The 26093-nt window shown below is 40.0% G+C and overlaps 2 protein-coding genes across 2 annotated transcripts; one reads left to right on the top strand and one right to left on the bottom strand.

Moving 5' to 3' along the window:
- Positions 1 to 5756: 5756 nt before the first annotated feature.
- On the bottom strand, positions 5757 to 9221 carry casp17 (caspase 17, apoptosis-related cysteine peptidase; the record flags this gene model as incomplete). The annotated part of the gene is made up of 4 exons (XM_079257002.1): positions 5757 to 6070; positions 6704 to 6830; positions 6964 to 7127; positions 9005 to 9221. The coding sequence occupies 4 exons, from the start codon at positions 9219 to 9221 to the stop codon at positions 5757 to 5759; spliced, it is 822 nt and encodes a 273-aa protein (XP_079113128.1).
- A 2985-nt stretch (positions 9222 to 12206) lies between these two features.
- LOC306768674 (RNA/RNP complex-1-interacting phosphatase-like) lies at positions 12207 to 25496 on the top strand. Its single transcript, XM_079257089.1, has 9 exons — positions 12207 to 12478; positions 16488 to 16563; positions 16663 to 16794; positions 17679 to 17802; positions 19608 to 19668; positions 19740 to 19786; positions 19856 to 19931; positions 24112 to 24240; positions 24496 to 25496. Exons 1-9 carry the CDS (start codon positions 12441 to 12443, stop codon positions 24845 to 24847), a joined length of 1035 nt encoding a protein of 344 aa, XP_079113215.1. The 5' UTR covers positions 12207 to 12440; the 3' UTR covers positions 24848 to 25496.
- Positions 25497 to 26093: the final 597 nt, after the last annotated feature.

The following is a 26093-nucleotide window of genomic DNA, read 5'->3' on the forward strand; positions in this document are numbered from 1 at the left end:
TCATTGCCTTGCTAGGGATGACCAACAGATTGCATCAGTTCCACTTCCTGAATGTGCAACAGTGGAAAGGAATGAATGTGTTTAAGAGGAAGGACAAACGTCCAGGAGATCCAGGCTCAGGAAGGGGGATTCAGACTCAGAAAATGAAAAGAAGTGCTCAATGCATCCTGGGATGTTTCCCTGTACTCTAAAGTGACAGCTAAACCACTCCTTTTATACCAAAACTGAGACAGTATACTTCAAGTGTAGTTCTATTTAAGATAGTTTATATACTTCAGGGTAGTATTGTAAAAGTATACTTGGCTTATACTGGTTCCAAAGTTAAGCTCATTTCTTTTTTTTTTTTTAAATGACTTCACTTTTAGACACTATTGTTTCTATTTTGACAAACATGCACTTTTTCCCTTCACTGTTTTTAGCAAAGAAAGACTTGATCTTGGAAAGACTACTTTGCTTACATTTTTTATTCTATTCTATAGTCATTTAGCAGATGCTATTATCCAAAGTGACTTATGTACACACTTATAGCCTGACATACACATCTGGGGGCAACTTTGGGTTCTGTGTCTTGCCCAAGGACACTTCAGCACATAGTCAGGGGAAGCCTGGAATCAATCTCCCAACTTTCCAGTTGAAAACCAACTGCTCTTCCTCCTGAGCTACAGCCGCCCTCAGACTCAAATATGTGTTTTCTCCTTTCATTTTTTCTTTAAACGCACATCTTTAATGTGCATTTCCATCTTTAAAGCAGGTATTTGTAAAAACATTTTACTGTATGTTTAAAAATGTTTTATATTATATCAAACTTGTTTTCAACATTCTACTTTATGGTTTTGTAAATACATACATACATACATACTTTATACGTACATTCAGTCTAGTGTACATACAGTATGAGTTCACTTTAAAAATACTTTAAGTATATGAGTAAATAAAAGTAAACCAAAGTAATAAAACAGGTATAATTAGTAAAATATAAATAAACGAGTAAAGTGGTGTAAAAACGTGCATTTTTGTCATTTTAAATTAATAAAAGTATACTTAAAGTATAACACAATAAACAAAAATTTGGACTAGAAGCATGTACCCCATATGTGCATCATAGTTGTACATCCACATCTCTGATTACGAAGTCCTTAAAAAATCCTGAAAGACTTTCAGAAATAGATGTGTGGATCTTCTCCTTCAGATCTGCTCTGTTTGAGTTTTGAAGAACTGAAGCAGCCAGCACCTGGATCACATGGCCCAACATGTGACCCCGACACATGGCTGGTTGGTTTTGTAGCTGAAAAAATAACACCTTGCTCGTTTACTTTTAAAAAAATCCTCATCTAAAATAAAAGAAACAAATCAGGAGGCTGAATTGTTCCACCAGCTTCAGGTTGCTGAAGGTAAAATTCATCATGACCTAATCTGACCCATGCTGTATTTCATTCCATTCCAGATTGCGCCGTCTGACAGCAACAAATTGTAGTAGCTCTGACTTGCTATCTTGATTTTTTTTTTTTAAAGTACAAACCATTAGCTCAAATTAGGTCTTTTTTTTCTGAGGATTTCATGCCGGTTCAGAGGGTGTGCTTCAAGGGAGATTTTCTGCATATTTTTGGATCTCTCAAGACTTTTTATGATGAGTCTCCATGGCAACGAAAGACTCGTTTACCATCGAGATCAACTAATTAAATTCTCCCAAATCAGGATTATCAGCGGAACAACATCAAATCCCAAAGGAGTTGAAAAGAAAGAGAAGAGGATGCAGAGCGGGAATGAGACAGAGGAGAAAGCGATGGAGATTTAAACCATTTCTTCCAACTGTTGTGATGGGTAGTGTGAGATTGCTAGCTAACAAAACGGACAAGCTCGAGATGCTAACAAGTTCTCAGAAAGAATACAGAGAGTGCAGTATTTTGTGCTTCACCGAGACATGGCTGCATGAACACATCCCCAACTGTAATGTGTCTGTACCGGGCTTTAAAATGGTCCGTGCAGACCGCAGTAGACAACACAGCAGAAAGCTAAAGGGTGGTGGAATTGCAGTGCTGGTTAACCAGCGTTGGTGTCATCCTGAACATGTTACTGTCAAGGAGAAGAAATGCACAAGGTACATCGAACTGTTAGCTGTGAGCTTCCGTCCATATTATTTACCCAGAGAGTTTACCTGTGTTATTCTGGTAGCGGTTTATATAATACCTGGTACCGCACCAGACACAGCCTGTGGCGTCATCAGCTCCGTCGTTGCTTGGCTACAAACACAGCATCCAAACTCATTCATGGCGATCTCCGGAGACAATAACGTCTCCCTCTCTGCAACTTTATCAATATTCCAACAGTTCATCTGCAACTCCACCAGAGAAAATAAGATGTTGAACTTATTTTATGCAAATATGAATAATGGATACAGTTGTTCTGCCCTGCCTCCTTTAGGAAGATCTGACCATAATCTGGTTCTTCTCACCTCCACCTACAAGCCCATCGCTCAGCAGCAACCAGTCATCACAAAGACTATCAAAATCTGGTCTGCTGAAGCTGAAGATGCTCTTTGAGGAGGCTTTGAGGCTACAGACTGGAACGTCCTCTGTGAACCTCATGGAGACGACATCAGCGCCATGACTGAGTGTGTGACAGATTACATAAACTTCTGTATAGACAGCATTGTCCCAACAAGAACAGTGAGGTGCTTCCCCAATAACAAACCCTGGATCACCAGTGACCTGAAAAAGCTGCTGAACATCAAAAAGAAAGCCTTCAGGGATGGAGACAGGGAGTTATTGAGGGCAACACGAGGTCTAGAAAGTCAGCTCCAGCAGAATAACGTGAGGGATGTCTGGTCTGGAATGAAGAAGATCAGCGGCTTCAAGTTAAAGTGGGACCAGCCTGATGGAGGTCTGGGCAGAGCTAATGAGCTGAACATATTCTTCAACAGGTTCAGTTCACCCCCTACCTCCAGCCCAACAGACCACACACCCTCCATAAGCCCACTGCTTTCCTGTCACGCCTCCAATCTGTCACCCTGCAGCTCAGTCATGGACCAGAACACAGCTTCATCTCCCTCCACATCAGGACATCCTGAGACCTCCACCTTGTTTGTTTCCTGCAATCAGGTTAAGAAGAAACTTGAGAAACTGAACCAGAACAAGGCTGCAGGTCCAGATGGTGTCAGTCCCAGAGTTCTCAAGACCTGCTCAGAGCAACTATGTCTGATTCTCCAGCACCTTTTCAACACCAGTCTGAGATAAACTAGAGTCCCAGTGCTCTGGAAAACCTCCTGCCTTGTTCCAGTGCCTAAAAAAACACAACCAGCTGAACCAAGTGACTACAGACCAGTTGCCCTGACATCTCACATCATGAAAGTCCTGGAGAGACTCTTACTGGCTCACCTCAACAAGCAAGTAAGCACCTTTAAGGACCCATTACAGTTTGCATATCGTAATGGACTTGGGGTTGAAGATGCCATCATATACCTGCCCCAGAGAGCACACTCTCATCTGGACCATTCAGGCAGCATTCTGAGGATCATGTTCTTTCATTTCTCAAGTGCTTTTAATACCATTCAGCTCTTCTTGAATGTGAGAAGCTCCATAAATTCCAGGTGGATACCTCCACAACCACCTGGATCTATGACTACCTCACAAACAGACCCCAGTTTGTGAGACTGAAAGGTTGTGTGTCTGAGATGGAGGTCAGCAGCACTGGTGCACCACAAGGAACTGTACTCTCACCTCTGACATCTCAGACTTCCAGTACAACTCTGAGTCCTGTCATCTGCAGAAATACTCTGATGACTCTGCAGTTGTGGGGTGTATCAGGGATGGACAAGAAGCAGAGTACAGAGAACTGGTCAGTCAGTTTGTGAAATGGTGCAGTAACAATCATCTCATATTAAATAGCACCAAAACAAAAGAGATGATTGTTGACTTCAGGAGGAACAAGAATAAACAAAGCACTGTTTCCATCCTGGGAGAGGAGGTGGAGGTGGTGGAGGAATACAAGTACCTTGGAGTTCAGCTGGACAACAAACTGGAAATGCAACATTGACTACATCTACAAGAAAGGTCAGAGCAGACTGTACTTCTTAAGGAAACTGAGATGGTTTAACGTCTGCACCAAGATGTTGCATATCTTCTATAAGTCTGTTGTGGAGAGTGCAGTCAGCTTTGCAGCATCTGCTGGGGTAGTAGCATCAGAACCAGAGACATGTTTAGTCACATGTTGTATATATTGTAAATTTCTAAATTTCCATATTCTATATTGCCAATTTTACTTTAGATAGTTTTATTTATCTTTTATCTTTGTAAAAGTGTACATATTCCAGATTGCTTTATGGATAGTACCTATTCTATTTTATTATTATTATTTACTTTTTTTTTTTTTTTTTTCTCTTACCTACTATTGCTGTTCTATTTCTTCCTCTATTGTTGGACAAGAACGAGCATTTATTGCTGTCCCGGCTTCACAGGCGTTGTCCTAATAAATCAATAAACAGGTCACAGAGTTTGTAGAAGTCAGTTTGTAATCTACTTTCACTTTGCTGAAGTTACTCAGCAGATTTTTCCTTTCATTTTGTCCTTGCAGAAACATCAAATATGTCTTCATGCAACTAAAAGGAACTGAGATGGGTTCAGATGAATGTGTTATGATCAGTTTTTCCTTGTTTATGTCATGCCCTGCCTTGCCCTCACTCAGTTTATCCTCCCTCTCCAACCTCACCTGCACCTAGTCAACCTGATGAACACACACCAGCACACAATCTGCATCTAAAATGCTACGGCTCGGTTGCTTCCAGGAACACGACGATGTGATCATATCAGCCCTGTGCTTGCTTCTCTGCATTGGCTTCCAGTTAGTTTTAAGACCCGAAACAAGATTTTATTAATCGTTTTTAAACATTAGATGGTTTTCCTCCCTCGTAATTGTCAGAGTTGTTACACCAGCATGCTCCAGCCAGGACTCTGAGGTCCTCTTCACAGCTCTTACTGAAGATCCCATTTGCCAGATGTAAATCTAGAGGCGACAGCGCTTTATGTTGCTGCTCGTAAGATGTGGAACAGCTTTCCCCATCACATCAGAGTTCCCCAATCTTTCTCTGATTTTAAGTCTCTTCTTAAAACCCACTATTTTGCTGGCATTTGATCAAACCTGAGCTTGTCCTTTAATTTTTACTTATATTCTAGTTTTTCTTTTTTAATTTTCTAGATTTTATTTATTTTTACTGTGCAGTTTTATTTTAAATTGTGGCGTGTTGTTGTTTGTTGCTTTATTATTCAGCACTTTGGGCAGCTGCTGTAGTAAAAATGTGCTGTATAATTAAACTTTAACAATCACCACCCTCTCCTTTAAAGCCAGTTCTCTCAGCAGTCACTAGTCTGTCATTGTACTCCTGTTCCTGCTTCCCTCCTGAACCTTTTTCTAATAAATGACATTTGGTTAATTTGAACCTTTGCAGTGAAAACTCCTTCATGAAATTTATTTATAAGTTAATTAAGTCAGTTGTTTTTATTGTTTAAAACAGGAAAACAGCGCTGTCATTCACACTTAGCTTGTCATTTTATTTTTCTTCCTCTTAAAAAAAAAGAACTTAAAACACAAAGTAGCATAAATAATAAAAAAAACTTTTCCACATTTAAATATAAGACAATTATACACAGAACAAACAAACTCAGAATTTCCCTGATCAGGAAGTCAGACAGATTTTTCTCCTCATCAGCATCCTGGGGAAAAGTGCTTCACACATTCAGACAGATGTGCAGATATCCTGCAGTCTAACTGATGGAAGGAGTCCGGGTTCGGACGTTTTCCGTGCCAACTAGTGTGGTGGCCGAGAGTCCTGCAGCCTTGCTGTCTTTCTCTATCCTCATGAACGGAAACACTTCTCTGGTCAGTCGTGTGAGGAAGCACGGCATCTCTTTCTTCCCATCCAAGTCACGACCTTTAGCCTGGAAGGAATATGCCACCCTGTGGGAGAGCCGGGTCAACAGGCGGGTCAGCTCCAGGTTCTGATGGTCTTTGTCCTCTAGCAAGGTGCAGAAACTTTGCAGGAAGACTGACCCGGAAAAGTTCATGAAGGCTCCGTAACCTGTTGGAGAAGGTTCAAAAAGAGATGTTAGTTTGTGTTTGAATTATTAATATCAGAACATTTCTGGGCTTCATGAGGAAAACAAAACATTATTCTGCTGGTTTTAAGGAGGCTAGTGGACACTGGAGAGGTTCTGTTAGTCCTTAAAGAGGTTTTATGGACCATAAAAGAGCTATTAGGACATTTCTAGATGGTCCTTGAGGATTCTATCAGGTTCTACTGGTTATTTGATTCTCTAGTAGTTTTTTTAGGATATTTCCAGTGTTTAAAGGGGGGGTAAGAAAACCCTTTGGTTCCTCTCAGCGGTTCCAGTATGTGTTTCAGTGGTTAATCGTGGCTCATTGTAAAGGTTCTGGATGTGCTTTGGGTGATCTTGGTGGTAATTTAGGAGATCCTGTGGGTTTGTTGGGAGATTCAAAGGAGTCCAAGATGTAATTTAAAAGATTTTTATCTTCAGTGAGGATATTTTGTTTGCAACTTGGGTCTCAATTAGTGGTCATAAAAGAGATTATTCCTGTTTTTTTCTTCTATTTATCTGTTTTCTTAAGAAGAACACATGATAAGGATGTGTGGTTGTTCTGGAAGTTGCTGAGAAATTATTAGTTGGTTCTAACTGGTGGAGGACTGGTTTACCTGGTGCTGTGGCGTACATTACAGCCGTGTCCACTGGGACAGAAAGGTACTGCGAGATGCTGTTCTCCATGGTGTCAGCAGCTGAATCCACTTCCACTCCGGGGTCCAGAGCACTACCTCGACACGCCTGCAGAAAGACCAGCAAAAACACCCGTTACTCACTACAGTGTGTGTCAAACTGAAGAAAGTTTGTTTGCACACAAGTTCACATTCACTGCTGGTGTGTTTCTGACTAGTGAGACTCCTCTCCTGCTGCTCACCTGTATCAGGAACAGTTTGACCTTGTTCTCCATGCATTCATTGTCAAAGTATGAGAAGATCCGAGACAGTAGGACAGGTTTCCCATCTGCTCCAAACACGCAACCCTCCTCCCCGTGAGACGACAAGACGACCAGGAAACAATCCTTCACGGGACGTCTGCTCTCTGCAGCAGAAACACAACCACAGACACGTCATTTTAAAATCCACGCTTCACTCAGTCACAGTTAATCACAGTGGAGCAGCTCCACCGGGGCTGGACCGGAATCAACAGGTTCCTATTAGTACATGCTTAGATACCTCAGGTATGCATACACTCACTGCACGCACACCTCTTTACATAGAACACTGTGTATTTACATCCAAGGGTGTTGCCAGAAACTTTTAATCATGAACTTGTGATTTCTTTGAGCGTCACGTGCCTGGCTGTAACACTGATAATCAGCTGTAAAACGTCAGAGCACACAGTGTGCTTGACCTATAACCTCGTTATACAAATACAGGTGCAGTTATACAGTTTGTGCTACATGTTCAGCAGATAAAAACAAAAGAAAATGTATCTGTTATGTTTAATTCACAGATCCCTGCTGTTTCAGATCGCAGCAGAAACATTAAGGAAACTAAAGTTATTAGTGAGGTGTATTGAGGTGTAATGTTGATAGAGTTTTAGCAGGATATTATCACCGACATGCTTCTACAGATCTTATAGGCACATTGTCATCACTGAGCAGATCCTCAGATTAGATGTGGATGCCAGTGACGAGTCTGGAGAAATTCCCAGCTCAGCTTTTGTGGACTTCCTTGAGGAAGTTCTGAGGAAACATTGACAGTCTGATCTGACGGAGGAAATTCTGCAGATATTTAGAGTTTAGCGATAACTTGACACGCTTTGTTTGTTGAGGCAGACGTAGAGAGCACTGAGTGAGAGATTTGATGTGTTGGGAATCATCAGGGAGAGTTGTCGACTCTGCATGCAGTTTAAGATATTTTGTCTTGGAATTCTCTGAAGGTGTTTGTGAAGGTTTGCGGCTGCATGCGGTTTAATGGAAAAGCGTTTGTGAGAGTTCCAGTTGTCCTTTGGGGTGTTGAGGCTTTTTACAAGTTTCTACTGGAAAATTTCTTTAACACTTCTTTCATGCAATGTGCCTTAAAGGTACAGAAAATGTTTCTATTTTCCCTTTTTATCACCACAAGGAAAGCATGTGTACATTAACAAAACATGTTTCCCAGTTATGGAGTATTTATCTGTATCTTTTGACATAAACATCTAAATGGACTACTACTTTTAGGAAATTAAAAAATAAAACAGCAACAATGCTAGAGACAAAGGCTAACAGAAAACAAAAACTAAATGATGTAATTTCAGTCCAGTTCTGTTATGTTTCTGTTCTGTAAACATAAGGATCATATATTATAGAATAATTAAATAGATTAATGTCATCTGGTCTTCTGCTCACTTTGTCATGACACACAGCCGACCTAAACACTCTCTAGTCTCTTCCCTTCTGTCAGATAATCATCAGACCAATGTTTTGTCGCCCAGCGGTCTACAGATTGGCTCCTGGTGCCGACCCACCTCTTCATATCTCTGGATTCCTCTCCTTGCCTTGTCCTCTATGGACATCTCTTGGATTTTCTGGACACAGATCCTTGCCTTGTATCTGGACCCCCGAGCCTCGCCTCTCGTCCTGGTTAAGTACTTCATCTGCTGTATAGTCTTGACCTCTTGCCTCCCTCCTGACCTTGTCTCTAAAGCCTGAACTCTAACAGCTGCTCATGTCCCTGGATTGATCCTCAGCTTCATCCTTCTTTCCTCATCCTCAAATAAACTGGTTTTTGTTCACAGCTCCTTTGTGTGTGTCTGAACTTCTGGGTCCTCACAGCAACTCCTCACACCTTGAATATTTGCTGCCCAGACTAACAAGCATTTTTTTTTTCTGCTTTAAGAAGAGCGACGGCTAATTTAGAGGAAAAATGTCAAAATACTGAGGAGAAAAATTGAGAATAGGAGCAGTAACAGAGTCATGTGTGACGATGTCTGACCTGCGTGAAACAGCTTGTAGATTTCATCACCGCTCAGGTCGCTGTGCAGGTCCACCTTGAAGCCCAGTTTGCTGAGGGTTCGGTGGATCTTCTTAGCATCCCTCCCAGCTCCAGGCCTCCCCCCCAGGTTCACGCCGTAGTCAAACTGGGCCACAGACACCACCACTGCCCTGTTGCAGTCCCCCTTCCCATTCATCAGTCCTCTCAACTGCGGCATCGTCGTTCAGGTAGTCAATCTGTGAAGGAGTTGCTGTATGTGTCTGTTGGACTTTGAGCCTGTCTCTGCAGCATCACTGATTTTAAATGTCTTATCAAGACGTGGCCACTCCCTTCCTAAACAGACCGACAATAGAGTTATATCACATGCTGTGAAGTCACACCGTTTCCACACCTTTTGATTGGGAAACAAGGTAGAATGTCTCTTTGATGCAGTGTTTCTATCAGGTCTAATTTCTGCTTTGTAAGATTTACATTATACTGTCTGCTTTTCTCTACTGTAAAACTAATTCAGTCACGGCATATCTTAGGGGGTGTTTGCAGTCTTTTTTTTTTTCTTATGGAAAAAATGTTTGAACATTTTTCTGTTAAAGTTGATCTTGCTTCTTACAACACGGTCAGTATGTCTGCATTTACAACATCTGCGCTCAGGGCTGTTTCCGTTTTAAAGAAAGTGAAAGTAAATCCAATAGATCTGATTACAGTAAATCATTCAGATGTCTCGGTTTTGTTTTAATTCATTAGTGTTGACGCATAATAAAACAGAAGAAGCTCTTCTGTGTTTGGGGACGCATTAAGTACATAAAAATTAGAAAATCTATCAGTTTTGTCAAAAATGTTAAGAATTAAGTATTGCTCAAGTAGGCCAATTTTAACATTCTTGATCGCTATGATTTGATTTAATTCAATTCAGCTTTATTTGTACAGCGCCACTTCACAACAGTGTTGTCACAGGGCACTTTACATGCATGTCATTTCAAGCCAATTCATACATTTCCTATAATAGAAACCAACTGATTGCATCGAATCAAGACTTCGATCCAATCCCCCATCCTGAGCTGCACGAGGCGACAGTGGGAAGGAAAAAACTCCCCTTTAACAGGAAGAAAACCTCCAGCAGAACCCGGCTCAGGGAGGGCAGCCATCTGCCTCGACTGGTTGGGGTGGAGACGACAGGAAAGACAGAACAACATGTACAACTGCACTTATTCAGGAAGACCTGCAGAAAAAAGGAGAAATAAGTTAGAGACGGCTATATTGGCATATATTTATACATTAATATATTAGAGAAATGGAGCGAGGTACTTCTCATTTACATGTGAGGAAATTTCTGTTATTTTGTGTGTTCTCAGCAGGTAATTTGTGTTTTATGTTAATCATTCCTTTAAGCTTACTGCCATGTCACAACATTCGTTTCCATCCAGAATTACATAAATCTCTCCAAAATCTTAAGATGAGAGATGGTGGGAGAGTCAGACCACTAACTCAGCAAAGATTATTGGGAGGTTTAAGGTCGGAACTGGTGTTTTGGACTCCCTGAACCATTATTTCCCAGTCTGGGGCAAATGAATCAGCAGATGTTTGGGACAAAATGTTGATGAACCAAGACGCAAACAGGAGACAAACCGTCAAGATTTTCTGCCCACAATTTAGATTCACTATGGCTCTTCTAGTTTTTAACAACAAATTAAACTGCTCCAAACCAGGTTTTAATGATTTCAACAGCCATAATTTTTTTTTGTTTGTTTTTCTGTAGACCAATAATCTAAAGCAGTCACATAGTTTTCACTGTGGTTGTTTTAAAAGAATGAGAAGCTGCTCGTTATGTCAGCTGAAATAACCTGTTTCAAGCTGGATCATGTTGATCATGCAGTATTTTTCCAGTTGGAGGCTCTTACCTGTTCACCAAATTACATCATACTGGGTAAACACAGAATCAGACAGCTCATTCATTATGAATGAGTAATGTGCCAAAACCTTTGACTGATCTGAGTCACCATGAAAATTAATATACAGGTAAAAACACAAACTGATTCAAATAGCAGAAATGATTTTCATTTGTCACTTATTACATGGTGAATATATGGTCATTTACTTATTTCTTACAATTATAAAAGTAGTTAAATATAATTTTACTATGCATCTAAAAATATCCTTATTTTAAAAAAATTATGTATGTTGTCTGTTCGTAATCACCCCAAGTAAAAACACAAATTATATTAAAAAAGGAAATTGTAATTTTTTTCCTTAAAGCTTTAAGTAGAACAAAATAAGTGGTGGTACACCCTGAATGACTTGCTGTCCACTTCAATGTACACACAAGCGAGTGAACATCATGACATGTGGCGTGACGTTGTGGGCTACAGCAAGGATTGTGGGTCTAAACCAGTCTTAATACATTTCTTTTGAGGCGACTTTTTTTTTTTTTTAATCAGCAAATATAAGGTGTAATATGTGATGAAGTCGTGGGAGGGTATACTGATTGCTGAGTAAAGCCGGTAAAAGTCTTGGTATGCAAATACACTGGAAAATAAAAAAAATAGTCCCGGTATCTAAAGGGATAGAATTTAAAAAGTGTCGGTACTGCGTACCGGTGCATACCAACGGAAGAGTATTAGGGTCTCTGAATAATAATAATAATAAAATAATAATAATAATTCTGTGAATTCTGACTTTAATCTCAGAATTCTGAGTAGCCATGCAGCACAAAATAGCACTGCGTGGGTACCTTGCATAAGCAGCAATTCTGACAATTCTGAACTGAGGCTTACACACTATACACAGCTCAATTGAAACACCTACAAATTGCAATTGTTTTATTTGTCAAATTAACAAATGTTGCTTTCATTTTGCAAAACAATGACATGGGAACACAGCTAATGAAAACCCAGGCGTTAAACTAGTTGTCTTAACTTGTAATTAAACTTCTGAGAAAAAAAAAGTCAGAATTCTGACTTTTTTCACAGAATTTTTTTTTTTTTTTTTTTTTTTTTTAAATTCAGTGGCCCTAATACTCTTCAGTACACACCGGCCCACTGAAAGCACTGCTGTACAGTAAATTCGCCTCTTGCTGTTGCTGTAATACACCAAATCCGCCACAGGGTGGCAGTAAAGAGTCCGTTTACAGCTCTGACGTCATCACCATGCGCATGCAGGCGGTGTTTTGCGGCTCAGTTGTTTTCATAGGTTTCACTTCGGACTGGGAAAGAGAGAAACTGTATCAAGAGTAGTTGTAGGAAACATGTATTTTACAGAGATATTTTACGTTTTGAGCTTTTAAAGTTTTACAAACTGTGTGTGTGTCCACCGGTAAATGCAGAACAGCATGCGGGGCTGCGTATAAAGATCAACACCGTGTGTTTGTCCACGTGTTTACAGCCCGGCTTTTAAATATTTTAATAGTTTGTTTCAACAAAGCGAGGAACAAACAGGTGAGGAGATGTCCAGGTGGAAAAACAAGAACGACATCCCAGACAGGTGAGTGGCACGAGCCCCCACATGTTGACACTGTTGCTAAAGAGACCAGATTGATCCCAAGTTTGCACCTTTATCAGTCTTATTTTCCTGCTGCAGGAAACAAAACTGTTTCATTTTGACGAGGCTGAAGTTAGCTTCCGATTTGTAATATGTGTAAAGGGCAATTCCACTGAATTTTTGGAAAAGTAGACTACATTAGAGCAAGTCCTAACAAAAACTACCACACTTAGATTTATCAAAACCTGGACTGAAATATTCTACATACTATGCAGATTCAAGAAAATGCTGTTTTTAAGTTTTGAAACCTTTATACTATTTGTGAAAATGCAAATTAAGCTCATTTTGGGACATTTTTTGGCATATGGACCACATTAGACCAGGTTCTGACAAAAAACTACAACACTTAAACTCATCAAACCTGGATCTAAATATTCTACATACTATGCAGAGTCATTTAAACATGGTTTCTGATTTGTGAAACCTTTATTATATTTGTGAAAATGCAGATTAGACTATTAGGTATGTTGAATATTTCAGTAGCAGGTTTGAAGAGTCTAAGTGTTGTAGTTTTTTTTTTTAGGACCTGCTCTAATGTTGTTTAGTTTCCCAAAAATTCAGTGGAATTGCCCTTTATACAAATTCGGAATCAGAAGCAAAACTTCAGCCTCGTTATTTAATTTTGCCTCATTAAATAACCATTTATTCTTGATCCATTAATCGTTTCTATTAAACACAAGACGTATACTTTTGAAATTATAAACTATTATAATTGATAACTATTATAATAAACTATTATAATCGGTCTCAGGAGGAAGAGCTGTTGTCTTTCAACTTAAAAGTTGGGAGATCCAGGCTTTCCCTGAGTATTTGGACTGGGGTGTCCTAGGGCAAAACACTGAACCCCAAGTTGCCCCCCTCGATGTGCCCCCATTACTCTGATATGTGCGTCTGAGTGTGTGTGTTCTCTCTCTGACATGTAAGTCTCTTTCAGGTTCAGGTGACTTTATTTGTACCCGTAGGTAGATTTGTTGTACAGTGTTTTCAGGTTTAGTGTCACAGAAGACAGTAAATAAAAGAGACACATAAACAGACATTCTGACATTCCCAATGGCTCACAAAGTCAAAAATCAATAAATAGTTACATTAATGGATAAAAATGATTTAAAATCCTAAAATTTGTTAAGGACTGCTGCAGATGGAACCAAACTGTTCCTATAACGTTTTGTCCTGCAGCTCGGCTGGAACCTCCGTCCTGATGGAGGAAGGTGAAACTCCACAAATAAAGGGTGGGAGTCACAGCTCACATTATTAGAGGCTGTACCTGCCTGGTGTACAGGGTCTCATGCTTTGAATAAAAGCATCTGCTGAATTCAGTAGAATTGAATAATTTGCTGAGTATCTTTTACCAGACACCATCTACTTATCATGAGATATGTAACATCAATTTCTTCATCCCACCAATCAGACCTGAAAAAATCCAGTTCAGTCCAGTTCTTTAGTCATGTGGCATCAGCCTTTCCAGGTTCCTGTTACTTAGGCCCAAAACATTGCCTAAAAATGGTATTTAGAATAGTTGCTTTGCTCTGGTGGTTATGTGTAGACATAACATCAGTCCTTCCCTTGAGTGGGATGCCTTTTAATTTAGGTTCTTCATAAAATAACTAGACTGAAAATGAGTGCAATCAATCAAACTTTATTTGTAGAGCATTTTCACATACCTCAAAGTAACCAAAGTGCTGTACAGGTAAAATAAAATAAATCAACATTAAAAGCACTAAATTAAAGACAACATGATAGTTAAAAAGACAAAATAAGGCAGAAAAGACCGAGTGGTCCTGCTCTCCGGAGTTAAAAGCCAACATAAAAAGATGAGTTTTCAAAAGAGATTTAAAACCACTTGAAGTCCCAGCAGACCTCACCGAAAGAGGGAGACTGTTCCAGAGTAGATAAATAAAAAATGGATATATAAATAAAATGGAAAAGATCTCCAAAAGATCACTTACAGAAAAATGCAGGAAGTCTGGTGGATGGGGGATCAAGATTTGTTCTTTTTATGTGAACGTTCAGCAAGATGAAGCTGCCGAGCCAAATATTTTGCCTTTCCTCGTGTAGAAACGGGCAGTGTTATAAATTACTCTGACTTTTCTTTTTGTCTTAAAAAAAAAAGGCTGTCAGTTTACTGCCAGACCGGTGTTAAATGTTTGCTGATTTAGCTTTCGGCCCCCTCTCAGCAGGGCGATGCAGAGCAGTAAAGCCTTCATGGTCACTGTGTTTGATAGAACCAGATCCAGTGTTGGATCTCATCTGTCTGATCCCACAGAGAAGAATAAAAACAGAACTTTACAGATGTGAAATGCCGTCATTTCAGCTTTTACAACTGATTCTATCAAAACAATGATCATAATTTAGATTAAATTATTTGTTCATATTGACATTTTTTTAATTCTGATCACAGGGTTGGGACTGTGGGAACCTCGTGACTACTTTACTTTGCTGTCAGTATTTGTTATTTTTTAAGAAATGCATTTATTTGCAAATAGTCAGTCGTTCATTGCACATGACAGGCTTTTCCAACAGTTTTCTGTGGTGAGGTCATAATTATGGTGACATGTCAGAGTGATACTTCCTGCTTCACATGCTAATAAAATATCTTCTTGGTGTTGTATCTCAGCTCCAAAGTCCACAACACACGAGAAAAAATCCAGATTCTCAGACTGGATAAGAATGTAAATCTCTCTGATGTGTGTAGTAATAAGAGGTTGTAATTTGCTTCACCCCGTCTGAGTCAGGATGGGCTTTTTATTCAGTGGTTTTATTGCACTTACAGTTATCAGTGTGTTTGTTATCAGCCTGAGAGGGAAGTCATTTTGCGGATGCTTTCATCATCACTTCTCTGTGCTGTTCATGGACATAAAGGATGTGGTTTCATCTTCTACCACTTTCGTTCATTCATTATCCGTACCGCTTAGTCCGATTAAGGGTCGCGAGGAAGCTGGAGCCTATCCCAGCAGTCTTTGGGTGAGAGGCAGGATACACCCTGAACAGCTCGCCAGTCCATCGCAGGGCACGTTTCATTTATTTCATTTTTACAAATCACATTAAAATACAGAGACACACCAATAAATGTATTGTATACTTGTAAAAATTGGACTCCCTAGAAGCTACTTTTAGCTTATAAACAGGAGCCCAGATCTAACAGTTTACTGTAGACATATAATAAGAAAAACAATCCCCAAATTTATCCCCACAACCCCCTAAAACTTAAATCCCCAGATTTCCTCGGGTCCTCAGATACAAGACCTCAACACAGGTATTGGCTCAAAGAATACATTTATACATATATATAATATACAATCGTTACTAGGGCTGTGACGATACGCTTTTGTCCCGATTCGATTCCGATTTTTTTGGGTGCTGCTTCGATTGAAATTGTGACTCTCACAATTCCTTGATATTGCTGATTTTTGTAGATTAAAAACAAAAAAAATGTATAAAACTTTTTTTTTTGCTCATTAATTTTCTTAATTTCAATAAAGAAAAAACAACACAGTAGCCAGACCATCATTATGCTGCTATAATGCCTAAGAAGACAAGTAAAAAGATCGATAAAAAAACAATAAAAATGACAAAAAATTTTTTATAGTGCATTCATTTTATTTGAAAAAAAATCTATTTTAAAATTGTGAAGAAAATAATCCATATTTTCCGATTAGATTTTCCCACCCCTAATCGTTACGCTAAAAGTGAGTTACATAATTTAATCCTCAATATTTTGGGTTACAAAAGAAATTGACAACACGGTTTAATAGTAGATAATGTTTTAACCTTTTTTAAAAATGTACAAAGTTTTAGACTCTTTTTACTCCTTTAAGTTTCAGACTCTTCTTCCACTCAAGATGCTAAAAACCACCAAACAGAGACAAATTTTTCTAAAATCATGAATAGATCTAAATTCTGATTGTCCAGATAAAACAACAGTGATGAGCGAAGGTGACTTTCTGTGCAACAGGTGGCTGGAATACTCGCCCGTCGGAAGAAGACTCGACGGGACTCGATTCATCGCTTTCAAAGTGCCTCTAAAACAGGTCAGCAGCAGTCAGACTGAGCGGTGTGTGAGCGGTGTGTGAGCGGTGTGTGAGCGGTGGGATCGTTGTCGCTGAACACAGTCTGTGTGTTTCTCTCAGTCTTTCATCGAGAAGCTTCCACGCTCGCATGTGTTCGGCCCCTGGGAGCTGCTGGACGCTGTGAGGAAACAGAACCAAGAACTGGGTCTGATCATTGACCTGACTAACACCTCGCGCTACTACAGCCTGCAGGTCAACACACACACACACACACACACTTGACATAGTTGTAATGGCAGTTTTATCAGTGTCTGACAGCCATCTGATGAAAGATCCAGAAAACCATGTGACCCAAAGCATCAGGGCCTCTTTACTGGGAATTCAGCTGCATTTTTGTGAAGTTGCGCTTTAATATTTTTCCAAAAAGATGAAACTTTGAGGCGTGCAAGAAGCTGCAGGACTTATCTGACTTACAGTTGTGCTCATATGTATTCGTCTCCTTTCATTTAAGAAAAGGCTGAATTTACAACAGTCACTCAAATAACTGGAGACTTAAAGAAGGAACAATAACTAAAGATTTGCAAAAATATAATTTAGTAATAAAAGGCACTGTTTTTTTGTTTTTTTTTTAATTGAGTTAAAGAAAGAAAAAAAAACAAACAAACAAATTGGTCCTGGACAAATTAGAGCACTTTTCTGTTGAACAGTGGGACAAAATACCTGCAGAAGTCTGACTGAGAGGAACAGAAAACACCTGACTGGAGCGGAAACATTAAAGGATTGTTCAACAAAATATTACTTTATGAGTGATGTAATATGTAATAAATTATCTTATTTGTTTGCTTTTTTTTAAAAAAAAAAATCTAAACAGAATTAGAAAATAATGTAAAGATTTTCAAAAATATTTTTTTAAATTTATTATTACTTTAGTCAATTTCATCTTATTTTACACGCAGCTGTTTTTTTTTCCTTCTTTAATTAAATAGTATGAATAAATATGATCACAACTGTGTTTGTGTGATTTTAGTCAGATCTGTCTGATAACGGAACACAAATTCTTTATTTTTTCTCATGTTGTCTGAGAGTTTCTGTAAACCTCATTTTAATCATATTTTCATGTTTCTGTGTGTGTGTAGGACATCCCAGATTATCTGCTGCGTATGAAGATTCTCACAGGTGGTCACGATGTTCCCAGTGATGCCATCATCCTGAGCTTCAAGCGTGCCGTCTACAGGTTCCTCAGAGAAAACAGGAATAATGGTGAGACAACAGAGCCAAACAGATGTGGTTGGTTGTGTGTGGAGGATTCTTCTTCTTAAATGTCATTATGTGCTAAACTTTATATACACACACCATGAGATGCGTATCCTTCCCTCTGATCAGTGTCTGTCAGTCAGAAGTGCAGCCTTGATAGCTTTGTGTTGATTTTAGCTTAAGTTCACACAACAGTCAGTTTATTTAGGTTGCTTATGTTTCATGACCATGTGACCACGTTGTTTGTTTTTATTGCAAATAATACAATGCATTTAACAAAGTAATTTCATTTATGTGCAAAATATAGCTGTCATGTCTCTTTTGGAGTATGTTTACAAAACTAAATGCTGAATGAAGACATTATTCAGGTGTCCTGTGTAAAAGGAGCTTCAACTCGCAGGCTGTCTGGGATTTTCTCATTAAGTCTGAACTCCTGGATTCCACCGGACTGGAAGGTTTCATGTTTCAGCAGTCGTAGATATAAGATTTGTGATGACACAGTGAAGCCAGACATCGACCAGAATTTTAACCTGGATAGTCAGAAGCTCAGCAGCTGATAAGCAAACATGATGATTTCCTTTTAAAGCTGACTGTTTCCAACAGGATCCTAAACTGGACGTTTTAAAATCCTGTTTTTATCGTCTGTTTTTTTTTTTTACCAAACGTGAAACTTTTTCTATCCTCTGATCTTTTAGAGCGAGTTATGCTTGATTTCAAGTCGTTTCGACAACTGCATCGCCACATCTGTCAAGTCAGTAAAGAAAAAAAAATCAGTCAAAAAGTCCCGGCCGCAGTTCGTCCAGAATGCTGCCGCGAAAACATGATCACGCTATCCCAATCCCTGTGTCCTCTCACTGGCTCCCTGCTTATTTCAGGATTGATTTTAAGTTTTTATTATTTGTTTTCAATGTTTTACACATGGACTCGCCCCACTATTCGTCTCTGACCATATCCAAATTTATTCTCCGGTGCGGGCGCTGAGGTCTGAGAGCCAACTTTTACTGTTGGACGAGACTTAGAACCAGACTCTGGACCACCCTGCCACCCCATGTCAACACAGCCCTCAGTGTGGAGTGTTGTAAGTCTCGTCTTAAGCCGCTCTGTGGTTTTAGTTTAGTTTCTATTATTTTATTTATTGGATTTATTTCGGACATGCTTTTACAAAACCAGTTGTGGTATTCTGATTTTATGTGCAGTACTTTGGAAACGTTTTGTTGTGAAACGTGCTGAATAAATAAAGTGATTATTTGATTTTATTGACGGTCAAGTGTGGAAAGTATTTGCAGGAGTTTTAGAAAAGAAAATATTAGAAGCAGCAGGAATACAGTCAGGCAGACAATGTGCTCTGAATGTGAACCAGAACCATGTTGGAGACATTGGAGTCCAATGAAGACCTCAGTGGTTCCTGGAAAGCTCAGACATGTTGTTTGTTCTCTAAAGCTCCTATTTCTCAGCTCTGAAGCAGATAGAAACATTACAATTCAAACTGTTTGGCTTCCTAATTGATGTTTTTTAAATCATATTTTTTCCTTTAAGTTTATTCACATTGAAACAGATTATGTAAAAAAATCCTAATTTAATCCATTTAGACTTAAAGCTGATCTAATCAGGTGATTGTAAATGTTGATTGATAAAAGTTCATTACTGTGACGTCACTGAACTGATCAAACCCTGTGTGAATGTATGAATGAGCTTAATTCCGCATCAGATTTTATCATTTTGTCCTCCGTTTTATAGCCTTTAAGCCGTTTAAATGAAGTTAAACGTAAAACTCCATGTTTGAATGATGGTGATGGTGATTCTTCTTCCAGACATGCTTATCGGAGTCCACTGCACCCACGGACTGAACCGCACCGGCTACCTGATTTGCAGGTTGGTACAACGCGACACACCTGGGCAGCTGGGGGAGTGGGCGGGGTCTAACAGAATCGTGTGACCTGCAGGTATCTGATCGACGTGGATGGGATGGATCCCGAAGAGGCAGTTGAATGTGAGTGTCTTGTTTTAGCATCATGATCTTTGAGAAGAAGTGAAGTCTGAAATGTTGTCCTGTCCGTAGTGTTCAACTCGTCACGGGGTCATGCTATAGAGAGAAAAAACTACCTGGAAGATCTGCAGCATGGACCAAAGAGGAGGTGATGCTCAAAACATTTTAATGCAGCACATATGGAGTTTGTGTGTGTGTGTGCGTGCGTGCGTGCAGGGTGGCCGGGCTCTCCCTTAGAGATGAGGGGAGGAGCTCGGCCATCAAGGAGGGGCTCAGAGTAGAGCCACTGCTCCTCCACATCGAGAGGAGCCAGTTGAGGTGGCTAGGGCATCTGGATAGGATGCCTCCTGGACGCCTCCCTGGCGCCTATTAATTACAGGCTTTGTCATTAATTGATTTCAGTTAATCGCGGGCTGCACGGTGGCACAGTGGTTAACACTGTGGCCTCACAGCAAGCTTTGGTCAGTGGCCTTTCTGTGTGGAGTTTGCATGTTCTCCCTGTGTATGCGTGGGATGCGTACTCCGGCTTCCTCCCACCATGCATGTCCAAAGACATGCATGTTGGGTTAATTGGTCACTCTAAATTGCCCATAGGAGTGAGCATGAGTGGTTGTTCGTCTCTGTGTGGCCCTGCGATGGACTGGCGAGCTGTCCAGGGTGTACCCTGCCTGTCACCCAAAGCCAGCTGGGATAGGCTCCAGCTTCCTCGCGACCCTGAATTGGATTAAGCGGCTCAGAAAATGAATCAATTAATCGCATTTTAATTGTGTAACAATTTTTGCCCTGGAAAAAAAAACACCTTTTTTTTTTTTTTTCAATTTAAATAAATTTTAGTGGATGACTGAATAAAATAATAAACACAGACATTAATATTGTAAACTCAGGCTATCTTAATGTCTGGAAAAATACATTTTATTTCATTTTTGTTCAAAACGGTAGAAAAAACTCAAATATCTCCAGCCGAAACTGAACAGACCTAAAATAAAAGTGTAATTTTAAGTCGTTTAACCAACATCTTCAGTCTAGCTCTGGAGGATCAGAGTTGGTGACCCCTGGATGACAGGATGTCAACAGCCCACTCCAGACAAACCAGCACAGCTGTAGACGACATGGTTTGTCGACATTTCCAGTAACCGCTCATCACATCTGCTTAAAGTGGAACTATTATGTGCATTTCAGGCTAATTTATTTTTATTTCTGAGCCCAGAAGGGCTGGGATTGATGGAGTTATTGTCACAAATTGCTTTATTTACTTCAGACCGACCCTCTCCGTAGGCTGTCAGATCAGCCTGTTGGCAAAACGAGTGGATTGAGACTCTTCTGCATTAAGCCCCGCCTCCCGCCACTGCACTACATCGGGAGCGCGCACCGCACCTGCTTTCGCCGTCATTGTAACATCTCATAAACAGAAGGATTAGGCTCATATGAACTCAATAAAATAACAAAATACAATGTCAACACATAGCATGCAGCCCTACATGTTGGAACCTGAATCAGAGCCTGAAAACGAAGTGGAAAACAGCAACCCACAGCAAGGAATGCAGCAGGATGTCTCTCTTTGGTAAACTCACCAGCCATCGTTGGAAATAACTTTATCCGACATTTTCCACCCGCCTGATGTATTTGTACATGCCCTTGTTAACCAGTAGAAGGTAACCAATCACCGAACCTTATCCCTCGGGATGTCACAAGGATTTCCAAGTAGAAAAAATCTCTAAAACGACGCGTTTTTCGTCGCCATGGAAACCGAACGGAGAGCGTGCTGGAACTCAGACTTAAACTCAAACATGCGTTTAGGTGATAAAAAACAGTGTCGTTCACATGTCTGATGAGGATTCAACACTGTAACACTGTAGAAAGCTCAGAAAACTCCAAATACAATAATAGCACCCCTTTAAGCTAAATTGAGCAGTGACTACTGATGACGGATGCAGTTGTCGAAGGGTGTCCCACTTGGTACAGCTGGACTCCCAGCACCTTGTAGAACTGTTATAAGCACAGAAGGGTAAAAAGGAGAAATGAGACTGGACCGTTGGTTAGGAACAAGTGTGAGTGGTAGTTTTCTGTGTGTCAGTCCTGTGATGGATAGGCTGGGGGAGGACCCTGCCTCGCGCCTAGAAGCAGCTGTGATAGAGTCCACCCCCCTCCTCCATGACCCTGTAGTGTCGTAAGCAAGTATAGACAGTGGATTGATGGTGTTGTTCCTCTTCTGCTGCCTTAACAATCAATATTTGCTTATTCAATTCATTAACAGCAAGGAACTCTTCAAGAATGAATTATTGGATTAATTAAGATTAACAGTCTCGTCATACAGAGGCTGCTGCACAAACAGCTCCCTTCAACCCGAACACCTTCAATGTGACTCATTTGCCGCAATCTGGCGTGGCAACCCACTGCCCCCAGTATCCAGTGTAACTGGGATGTGTTTAATGCAGAGAAGGGATTTCCAAGCTGGCATTAATAAATATAATAATGAAAAAAAAAACTGTTCAAGAATTAAGAAATGACTTTTAACATTTTATTTAAGTTTATTTAACTTTTAATTTATTCATTTCATTCAATAAATGAAAACATATTTTATCATTTGAACATATCAAGTTAAATTAGAATGAAATAAGGAGCTTCAGATGTCGTTTCTGATATTATGTGCTCCCTTTCCAACCATCAGTACAGAATATAATCAAACAATCCAAAAATTTATACAAATGAAAAATAATCTTCAGAATTTACATTCAATTCAATTCAACTTTATTTATATAGCGTCAAATCACGGCAATGCCATCTCAAGACGCTTTACAGACAGAGGGGAAAGAGAGAGATAAAGAGGGGGAAATAAGAGAAAAAGAAAGAAGCTCAGTGTATCAGGAAATGTCCCTCAGCAGTCTAAACCTATAGCAGCATAACTAAGGGATGCTAACCATCCCTAGCTATAGGACTTATCAAAAAGATAAGTCTTCAGCCTAGTCTTAAAGGTGGGGAGGGTGTCTGCTTCCCTAACACTAACTGGGAGCTTATTCCATAAGAGAGGGGCCTGATAACCAAAGGATCTGCCTCCTGCTCGGCTCTTTGAGACTCTAGGAACCACAAGTAAGCCTGCAGTCTGCGAACGAAGTACTCTGGTTGGTATATAAGGAACAATGAGGTCTTTGATATATAGTGGTGCCTGGTTGTGGAGGGCTTTATATGTAAGGAGAAGGATTTTAAATTCTATTCTAGATTCAGCAGGCAGCCAATGAAGAGAGGCTAAAACTGGAGAAATATGATCTCTCCTGCTGGTTCTGGTCAGGACTCTGGCTGCAGAATTCTGGATCAGCTGAAGGCTTTTCAGGGCATATTTAGGACAGCCCAATAATAGAGAGTTACAGTAATCTAGTCTCGAAGTAACAAAAGCGTGAACCAGTTTTTCTGCATCACTCTGAGACAGAATGTCCCTAATTTTGGCTATATTACGTAAATGAAAGAAGGCTGTTTTAGTAACCTGCTTAATATGTGGGCCAAAGGACAGGTCAGGGTCAAATATTACTCCAAGGTTTCTCACTGTAGCACTGGAAGCTAAAGTAATGCCATCCAGGTTCATTACAAAACCGGAAAATTTAGCTCTGAGTTTTTCAGATCCAACGAGAATTACTTCAGTCTTATGAGTTTAAGAGGAGAAAATTTCTAGACATCCAAGTCTTTATGTCTATGAGACAATTTTGCTTGAGCTGTTTAAGTCAGTAAACAGAAAGCCAAAGATCCCAAAAATAAATGCAATATATAGAACAGTGGTTTGGGAAGATATTGTGCGCTGAAGTGAGTGGTTTGTTAACAATGGATAGAAGTTAGAAAGAAGTTAAAGGAGCCAACGGCTCGTAGCAATCCGCAGTGATACACGCTAGGGAAACAGGAAATGACACAATACGTTACCGCAACGTCAGTGCGTCCATTAAAAGCACCCCACAGACTAAACGCATAATTTTCCTGTCTCCCAGTTTACCACTAATTTTTAAGCATTTCTTACAACATTGGACATTGTGTAAATTTCACATTATTCACAATATCTGTTTGATAACATTTCTTTTATACTCCTTTAATACTAAAATTATGATGTTAATTCTTTCACTTCTTGGTTCAAATTTTTCCCAAAACTGACTCCTTTCACTGAAATACATTGTTCCTTTAATGCAGACCTAAAAATACCCACATTTTTTAATGAATGACTTTCTCTCCTTATAAATATTCTGACCTAAATCAGTGAAATAATTAAAAAAAAAAATGTTATGCATTAAAAACGCTAAAACTCCAAAAATCCTGCTCAAATTTATGATGATCATGTTCTTGTCCGGCAGCAACGAGGGTATCGAGCAGTCTGAGCAGGAGGCACAGAGAGGCCAAGCTACCCAATGGCCGAGTTTCTCTTCATCTGATGTGGACGGCAGAGAAGACACACAAAGTTTTTATGACCGCGGACACCACAGGTAGGCAGAGAAACCTGCTGAGTCATCTTTACTGTATCTGTGTGTTTACTCTGCAGCTGAACAGCTGCGACCTGTCAGGTCTCCGTTTTACCGTTTCAGTGTTGCAAACACGGCGAATGAAGCATGATGGGGAATATAAATGCTTTAAAAACACCTTTTAAAATTGTCAAAATCATTGACAAGAGAAAGCGTAGCAACTGTGTCTTCAGCCTGGTGGAAATGAATGTTTTGACTTTTCTGTCGCTGCTCCTGCAGGTCTTTCCCTCCACAAGGTCCAAACCACCGTTCTCAACAGCGTCTCCCCGCTCGTCCTCCATTACTCCCTACGCCTCCCTCAGCCTTTTTCCACCCATATCGATGGACGCGAATCACCAGGACAGCTAGTGGAGGAGACCCCCCCCATTCACAAGACAGCAGGTTCTCACGTCACCAACCACAAGAGCTAGCTTGGCCCCCCCCAGATGAAAGGAGGACTGCTCCTCCTGCTCTTCCCCGCTACTCCCCACGCTGGACCTCCATGTCCAACAGCAACGGAGTCGAGGAGGACTGGAGAAACCCCCCCAGACACCCAGATAGACGCAGAACGAATGGAAAGGACACTTACTGATAAAGCTGCTGCAGCTGATCTCAGGACAGATTAAGCCTCTTTAAACATTTTAGTTTCATTTTATGCTGCAGATCTGATGGACGATCCGTGTTAGGTTTTAGAAATTCCCCGAGTCCTGCTTTATTGCAACAGTATGGACAGAAATGAGTGATTCTATTCATGCATCCCTCCATCATGTTGCTGCTCTCCCCAAAAACAATTCTCTGTTTTATATAAGAAAAGAAAACATGACTGTCAGTCTGCTAGATCTGAATGTCTAACTTCATCCCTCCATTCACAACACAAAGGACCAAAATCTGCTGTGGAATCACTCAGATCAACGTCTTTGTTTAGAATTCGGCTCCAGATGATCACATGTCTTTTTATTTTGAGCAAAGACTGAAAAAAAGTCTGACGGTTTTAAGCTTTTGCTGTATTTAACAGTGTAAATTATTTATTGTGTACTTTAACAGAGTAACAGAGTTGTAAATTTTAGAAAAGATGTTTTAAATCAAACTCCTCCACTGAACATCTCCTTTACAGGATTTTATTTGCCTCCATCAGAGCTGCAGCAACGTTTGTGTGCATGCTGTTCGGACGCTCAGTTTACGAGCTCCGTTCAGTTCTTTGCATAAGAACTGTGTATTTCTGCTTTCTTATTCAAATGAAAAACACATGCTCAGGCTTCAATTGGCTTTCTGGAAGTTTAGCTCATTTTTAACCAGAATGACTATAATTTCTTTTCATTTGTTTAGTTTTAAACAAGCTTTTGCCTTTGATGAGAAGTATTTATATGGTTGAGGTTCTTCTACTGACCAATGAGAAGTGTGGCGCAAAAATGAGATAAATAAAAATTTCTCTACATAACTGCTGCTGGTTTTCTGTCATTCTTGGATACAACCAGGTGTTAATATTGTCCAGTAGATGTACCCTCTGTGGGAGAAATGAGGTTTGAATCTTTCTTAATGTGGTTTTCTTTCAGATTAATCCAGGTTGTCAGAGCTGTCTAACAGTCAGCAACGCAACATCTATTCTGGATTTTTATTTTTACATAGCATCAATGTTGTGTGCTTTTCATAGGTTCATAGAGATATTTTTCTTCATATTGACATGATGGCATTACACAGTTGCTGCACATCCATAATGAGACTCTACCCTTCTGCCACGTCCCAAAGCTACTCTGCTGGACTGAAATCAGGTGGCTGAGGAGGACATTGGAGTGTAGTGACCCATTGTTGGGTTTCAGAAAGTAGTTGGAGAAGATTTG

This window comes from Telmatherina bonti, assembly GCF_933228915.1.
Source record: "Telmatherina bonti genome assembly, chromosome: 17".
Classification (NCBI taxonomy): domain Eukaryota; kingdom Metazoa; phylum Chordata; class Actinopteri; order Atheriniformes; family Telmatherinidae; genus Telmatherina; species Telmatherina bonti.